Below are 7826 nucleotides of genomic sequence, written 5' to 3'. Positions count from 1 at the left end.
CATACAATAACAAAAATATAAGATTACAAACAATAAGACAAAAAACAGAACGCATTACCATGTGTAGGCTAACAGGATGGTTCAGGCAGAAAACAGACCAGTGCTAGGCTACTCCTCAAATAAAAGAAAGCACAGATCTAAACCTCACTACCGGGGCAAAGTAAAAGGAGCGTCTTCGGGCAAACTTTTTCCTGCTCTGGACTAACCATCTAAAAACGTGTTAACACTAGGAAACTGCCTGACCACCTGCAACATACAACAGAAAAGACACCAAAACATACAGAAAACAAAATGTGGTTGGAGAAAAATTTCAAAATCTCTCTCTCTCTCAAAAAAAAAAAAAGCCTGAGGTGTCTTCAGGCTTTATCAAGTTGACTGTCAGATGGACACAGGTGCGCATCGTCAAGCAATCAAGCCCCAATCAGCTCCACCTACAGGATTAAGATGCGCGCAGACTCCACAGACCAAGGGAATGGAACAGTCATCGTTTTCAGTATAAATTGTTATCTGGCAGATGGCCTTTTGTTCCGTTTCGAGAGCACTTTTTTTTAGTTACACGAAGATAAGCACAGGTGAGCTAGTGTCCCATAAGACTCACTCCCCTTGGCTTTTCCCCATTCAGTAAGCAGGTAAGAAGGTCAGGCCTGCAGGTGAGCTAGTGTCCCATAAGACTCACTCCCCTTGGCTTTTCCCCATTCAGTAAGCAGGTAAGAAGGTCAGGCCTGCAGGTGAGTGAAGGGGCTGCTGGGCGTGCTCCGTCCAGCCGGGGCAAATGTTTTAGCCACTTTTCATTCTTTTTCTTGTCATGTAAATTCAGTTTTCTTACTGTTTATTAAAATACTGGATTTCGGACTTTGTATGTTGCTTCTCTTTGTGTTTGGTTCGAGCGTTTATTATAAACGAGCCGGACCAAGCGAGACGTAACACTGCATTTGCTTAAACTGGAAGGTTTCTTAATTTCACTTTAATTCAGTGAGGCCTTGGAACGAAAACCAGGACGTTTGATGAGAACTGAACTGCAGGAACTATTAAGGATGAGCCCTTTCCTGAACCTGGTTTTACTTCGGACTTAGATGGTCTAACGGGACCTGCGCTCAAAAGTAAGAGTGTCAAAAATCCAGAACTGTACATACTGAACAGTAAGGCACTGTACAGATGTTGTGTAAAGGCTTCAAACAGTTAATTAAATTGAAGTGACACTGAGAGGAAAACCTATATCCAGATAGTGCTGTTAAATCAGTGTGGTATGGAAGCATAATCCCTACATTAAATTAACAGAGAAAATGCAAACTGGGCTGTTGCATTTGAATTTGAATGATGTCTTGATTTTTGTGCACATCAAATGAAAATGAAATGCAATTTCCGATTTACATTTTAATTTGAAATATGACTGGCTTATGGTTCCTTAGTGTTTTTTTTATAAAGCCCCTCTGAAGAACATCAGGTGATCTCCAGTGGAGAATCCTACATGGTACTATTGCTGTTAATATTTTAATTCTGTGATTAATCCAAAAGGTTTTGGTCATTGTCCTTTTTGTGGAATGGTGGAGACCATCCTTCACTGTCATGTTGATTGAAGAAGACCTAAAGCATTATTTAAGGGGTTGGAAAACTAAAACGTGCTGATTGAAGCTCAAAACAACTTTAAAGTTTAGAGCTGGTTACAAAAAGTCTAATTTGTCAAAGTGGCAACTGATTGACCCAACAGTGCAGTTCTGATGGATCTTTGGCAACTGGATCTTTGGCACTGTTTTGAGATTAATTTTGTTTTTATATATATTATATAAAAAATATTGCATTTTTATATCAGTTTGTTGTATTTTTTCCAGAAATACTCTTCGCATGTATTTATTGAGAATCATGTCAATTAAATAAAGCATATTTAAAATGAACTAGTAAATTTCCTTCTCCTCCTCTCAAACCTGTGCCAGGTTGGTTTTTTGTTTATTGGAGGAGGTGTGTCAGAGGGAGAGTTTGGCTTTTACACCTGGGATTTCTATTTTGGTACCGAGGTATCTTTTTTTGCATTTTTTGTCTAGATAGGCTAAAGTGGAGGAACACAATTTAAAATGGGAGGTCTGTGAATTTAGTGAGAAAAATGAGAAATTACTGTTTACATATGTACTCGCTTTTATATAACCTTAAGAAATCATTTTACATTTCTTTTCTGTCTAACTGAGAATTATTGGGAATGCATAGCCCCTCCCGTGCGTGTTCCTATTTTCCCCAGAAAACTGTCTCTGTATTTCTCCATTGTTTTAGTCACTGTGACATGATAGCCTTGAAGAAGTCAGAATGTCTAAACAAGTCTGTATCTCAGAAATCCAATGTTTTTAACCAATCATAGACAAGCTGCAAAACAGTTTGAGACAGACAGGTTTTGCGAAAATTCCAGAACCCGCCTTTCACCTACTTTTAATTGTATAAAATGAATGGCTTTTCACCTGTTCTGAGAGCTTTCATACAGACGTGTTGTGGCGCTGTGTGGATTCTCCTATTCGCCCGAATAAAGGTATCTGAACTGAATATTGTGTGTACGTCTGTTGGACTCTTCTTACCAACCGGGGGAAATGAAGGTAATTTCCACCACAGTACTGAGGGGGCCTGTGTCTGTGTGTCTGAGGTATGTGTGTATGCTCACTACAAACTCAATACCAATAGAAATTTTGGTGAAGGGGCGTCTGTCCCTTCCACTCTGTCCCTCTCCGTGTTTGGTCAGATCCAATAAAATTCATACCAGCAGATTCCCCTACAGGTACAGCACATTGTCATAGCAGTTCCACACTCTAAGACTTTTTCTCATGCATTTCAATCAGGTCTGACCACTCTGTTCATTGGCAGAAGGATCCGATTCGGACATGAGGAGTTGGGGATTGGTGGGAGAAGGATCCGATTCGGACACGAGGAGATGGGGATTGGTGGGAGAAGGGTCTGCTGCTCTGCTGCTGGATATGTTCTGATCTTCAGCACCGACTGCTTGGTAACGAACTACAGGCTCTGCTCGCTTTTGTTCTTTGCGGTACTTCCAGAAAGCAAAGGCCCCCAACACCAGCAGCACCACCACCAGCACTCCCAGCACTATCCCAGCCACTGCTCCAGTAGAGAGAGGAGGGGCTAAGAGAGAAGGAGGGACTAATTTAGGAGAAATAGAGCAGAGCAGGTAATAATCAGGCAGGAATACTTCAATAATAATATTAATAACAACAATAATAATAAAAATAATAATAAGAATAAAATAATAATAATACATTTACATTTAGCAAACATCCAGAGGGACTTACAAAAGTGGGACTCTGAGATGGAGCCCTGGGGAAGTCCTGTACTAAGTGCTAAGGCAGTGGGTTTCTATGATACAACCCTGCCATGTTACCTGATGCAAGCAGATAAGTTAGGAAAAGTACATCCCTTTGGAATTCCCAAGATACTGGTTTGTGAGCCAGGGTAACCATCAGGATCAACTGTATCAAACGGAGCAGGGAGGTCATTTTCCCAATGGCTTACAGCAGCCATAGCTCAGTGGAATAACAGAGTGGACCAATAAGATGCTGGGCCCTGCATCTGCACAAACACAAAGAGCTGAAGAGGAGGACCGTACCTGAGACGTGCAAAGAGACTGAGCCGATAGTCTTCTTAGTCTCAGGATCGGTCACCTTGTAGACTCCGGCATCCTCCAGTGTCGCACTCCTCAGCAAAAGGGTGTAGTTCTGGGCCAGAAGCTCACATCTCTGAGCACAACGCTCCTCATATCTGGCTGGGCCTTTATTTGCATTGAATATCAGCACCTCATCTGAACCAAGGCCTGCACTGAATGTTACCCTCACTGGGTCTGCGGTATAGAGCGGTATGGAGAGCAAACCACCGGCCTTCACTGTAAGGTTCTGGGGTGGGTGGCCTGTGAGGACAGGGAATTCATTTACATATTTGCATATTTTACATTTTCATGCATATTTACAGGGGATATGAACACATTATCAACAGCAGTCAGCTTGATCATGTAAAAAGGTAAAAACAATACAGGGCAAATTATGGCATCCTACAAATTACTGGTGTCATTTCTCAGCAAATCCAAGGTACATTACGCAATATTTCTGTATGAAATATTTTTATGTTTGCACTGATTAAAAGTAATATAAGAAAAAATAAACACACCAGAGCTGCTTGGCCTCGCTACAAAACTGAAGATTTAATTTTACCTGTAACAAAGAGACTGGCAGAATCTGGATTCCCACTCTCTTTTGGACTGCTGTAGAAGCACTGGTAGTCGCCTTCATCTGAAAACCGTGCCTGTCTGATGGTTAAAGACATGTTTCCATAGAGGGCTTGTTCTGGGGAAACTGAAGCTCTGTTCTCGAACCCGGGCCCATATGTGATGGTGTTCTTATGGAGCTGGTAAACGTTCTCTCCGCCTCTCTTCCAGAGGATATCCAGATCATCAGCATGTGCTTGTGTATTAATTTTCCCAAAGCAAGGAAGACTGGCGGACATTCCGATCGCTACAGAAACATTTGATTGGACTGAGAGAGAGAGAGACAGAAAAAGAGAGAGGGAAAGAGAGACAGGCAGACAGAGATTTACAAAGCACTCCTGGCATACAGGAATTGAACAGCACAACCATGTTGCTTGGGGTAGATGAAGGCCCTGATGCAACATATGCTGTCCACTGCATACCACCCAAGGCTTTTATACAGACTAGAATGATCCTGTCCCCCCAAAAACAATTGTAAGAATAATAATAGTAATATCCTTTGTCAAAAAACAGCTTTTAGGGCTATCAAATCCACAAGCACTAAAAACATTCACTCAATCTGTTGGAAAAAAGGCCACATGCACTGACCTCTAATTTCTAGTTTCACATCTGAAAGAGGGATCTCAGTCTCATTCATGTACTGGCATTTGTAAATGCCGAGGTCACTGTACACCACAGGACTGATGGTGAGGCTGTAGTTTCCCGGCTCTGTTAGGTAGAAGGATTCCACGCGTCCCCGGAAGCCGTTTCCAGAAGAAAAGGCTCCGGTGTAGAGGTCGGCCACATGCAGCCAGTCAGGAAACTCATACTGCTGAAACCGCCACTCCACATCCCTGCTGGGGGCTCCATGGCAGGGAAGAGTGAGGGAATGGCCGAAGCTCACAAACATACGGACAGAGTAGACTGGAGGTACTGCCAGCTGGGCTAGGAGAGAGAAGTTGGATGTTCAGTCAGCATAAGAGGGAAATCTCACAGGGCTGGGCCTTTCATGCATAAGAGGGAAATCTCACAGGGCTGGACTTTTCATGCATAAGAGGGAAATCTCACAGGGCTGGACATTTCATGCATAAGAGAGACATCTCTCAGGGCTGGGCCTTTCATGCATAAGAGGGAAATCTCACAGGACTGGGCCATTCATGCATAAGAATGAATAATTTATAGTTTAAATCATTTAAATCAAATTTTTGTCCACCAATATGGCAGTTTTTATTTTTATTTTTATTTTTTATACATACAATCATAAGCATATACAATGCCGTAAAAAAGTGTTTGCCCTTCACACGAGTGGCCAGTCTGCCAAAATTTCTCCCAAGAAAACTCACCCAGGAAGTTAGAAAAAATACCAGACGAACACCAAAGAACACCCCTCAGCGTCGATCCGTGTTCAAGACTCCACAATAAGAAAGAGACTCGGTAAAAGTGGAATTCATGAAAAAGCAACAAGGTGGAAACCACTGCTAACCAAGAGAAATATCAATGCTTATCTCATATTTGCAAAAGAAAGAACCTGCATGGTCCCCAGGCATTTTGGGATAATGTACTATGGACAGATGAGTCAAATTCGAACTTGTTGGATGACACGTGTCCCATTATATCTGGGGTAAAGCAAATAGTTTTTTTTTTTTGAAGGTAGAGATTGAAGATAAAAATGCACGCTCCCCGTCAAATTCACTCCCGCTCGGGACAGCACTTCGTATACCTAGTCAAGTTAGGCTACTAGGCTAAACGCTACCTATTGCTAAAAACATTAGGCCTTCTACAAAATGCGGTATGAATAAACAGACAAGCTGGGCAACTTATACGTTATCACTAACATTGTAAATAGGATTACGTGGGTAAGGGTGACAAATTTAATGTTTTTTCTGGTGGTAGGCTATGTGCATACATATAATAAATGACTCACTGACTTCATGCATTAGTAATACATGTGCAGAGACTCTGCATATGTATTAATAATGCAGAGAACTCCAAAAAGTTGAAGTAGCATCCCTGGCTGGGATGACACGTTTTCTTGGGAGCATTGAGCAATGTACGGACATCATCTTTTAATGCAATGTATCCTCGATCCAGAACCTGCAGGGACCTGCAAGTTTTTCAAATCCCCCTTTCTCAAGTCAATTCACATCCTGCCCATTTTCTATAGCCACTTTTGAAATTTCACTTATCTACTTAAACGATCTTTAGGGTAAACGTCCCTATTAAGCCCACCAAATCCGCTTTTCAGACATTTTTAATATATACTGCCCCAATTTAAGTGAGAACATTTTAGTTAAAATGAAAGTCTAATCTCTCATTTGACGTGTCAATAATTCATTTATACCAATTTCTAATGTTTTTATTGTTTAATTTGTCAAAATAGGTCAAAAGTACCCTTTCATCCCCTGGGTGTTCCAAATAAGCCCACTTCATGATTTGTTGATAAATAAATATATATTTAAAAAAATCTATTCATATCTGTAATCTCTTAGCTCTCAATAGCTATTTTCATTTTGTCTCCACTCTTATCCTATAGCCTATAAATGGCATTTGAAATAGGCGTGACCAGCCTTTTTGCTGTGTTGTCAACGCAGAAAAAGCTAAACTTACAATATGTCTTCTTTAGAATGTAGCCAAAAAACGAGTTACGAACAAAATCAAAACTATAGTGGAAATTACTTTTCAATACTTCATCTTTCAATATGTGTTGTCATTTTGTCTGTATCTCTATCCTACGGTGTGCTGTTGCCATTTGAAATTGCCCAACATTTCTGGTCCAGCCAGCTGGTTGAAAGTGCAGGTGTTTTTAAGATTTCTGAAGACCGACTGACTGAAAGAAAAACAATTTGCAGGTTCAATACTAATGTTCTAAGGATAGTAAATGAGTCAATTTCAGGATTTACAATTAGACAATAACTTTAATTTATTTTCAAATGTTAATCACATTTAGGTTAGTAGTTTGAAAACATTGTAAAAACACATTTTAAAACCATTCAGTTCATTGTGGAGTAACATTAAAACATACAGTTCATTATGAGGAGACATCTGTGACGGTCCGGGTAGGGGGGACCCAAACGCAGAGGGAAAAAAAACACAAACTCAAAAGGGAAAATTAACAAAGACTTTACTAACACAAGGTGAACAAACAAGGAACAGACAAGGCCACAATGGGCTAAAACACAAACTCAAAAAATAATCTAATGAAACAGAAAACAACAAGAACTCAAAAACACAGGCGGGGCAGAACACGGGAAGGCAGAGCACAAGGGAACAAGCAGGTACATACAGTTTGCAACATCGGAAACAAACACATAAAAGAAACAACAGAAAATACATACGGGTCAGGAACAAAACACAAACGGGTAACAAACGCAGGCAGGTACAATGGGTCTCAACAAACGCTAGTCGGGAACAAACACAAGAAGGCAGGTACATGAAAGTCGGGAAACAAACACAAGAAGGCAGGTACATGAAAGTCGGGAAACAAACACAAGAAGGCAGGTACATGAAAGTCGGGAAACAAACACAAGCAGGCAGGTACATGTATGTCAGGTAACAAACACAAGGAACCAGCACCCGAGTCAAGGGAACAGAGAACTTAAAT

At 40.9% G+C, this 7826-nt stretch overlaps 1 protein-coding gene and 1 long non-coding RNA gene across 3 annotated transcripts; one reads left to right on the top strand and one right to left on the bottom strand.

The window, feature by feature from the left end:
- The first annotated feature begins 253 nt into the window (after window positions 1-253).
- On the top strand, window positions 254-1431 carry LOC135246339 (uncharacterized). The gene is made up of 2 exons (XR_010327626.1): window positions 254-650; window positions 729-1431. It is a non-coding gene; the product is annotated as an uncharacterized LOC135246339 (long non-coding RNA).
- Window positions 1432-2339: 908 nt separating this feature from the next.
- LOC135246338 (immunoglobulin superfamily member 11-like) lies at window positions 2340-5829 on the bottom strand. 2 transcript variants are annotated; one of them, XM_064319832.1, is made up of 5 exons: window positions 5569-5829; window positions 4835-5170; window positions 4194-4514; window positions 3596-3892; window positions 2340-3114 (listed from the first exon to the last, which is right to left on the bottom strand). In XM_064319832.1, exons 2-5 carry the CDS (start codon window positions 5133-5135, stop codon window positions 2813-2815), a joined length of 1221 nt encoding a protein of 406 aa, XP_064175902.1. In that variant the 5' UTR covers window positions 5136-5170; window positions 5569-5829; the 3' UTR covers window positions 2340-2812. The 2 variants fall into 2 exon arrangements, with proteins under 2 accessions (XP_064175902.1, XP_064175900.1); XM_064319830.1 differs by having other exon boundaries at window positions 4835-5829.
- Between the last annotated feature and the right edge of the window lie 1997 nt (window positions 5830-7826).

The sequence above is a fragment of the Anguilla rostrata genome, unplaced genomic scaffold (genome assembly GCF_018555375.3).
Source record: "Anguilla rostrata isolate EN2019 unplaced genomic scaffold, ASM1855537v3 scaf0197, whole genome shotgun sequence".
Lineage (NCBI taxonomy): Eukaryota > Metazoa > Chordata > Actinopteri > Anguilliformes > Anguillidae > Anguilla > Anguilla rostrata.
The sequence above is the reverse complement of the archived record's forward strand: the minus strand, read 5'-3'. Positions and strand labels throughout refer to the sequence as shown.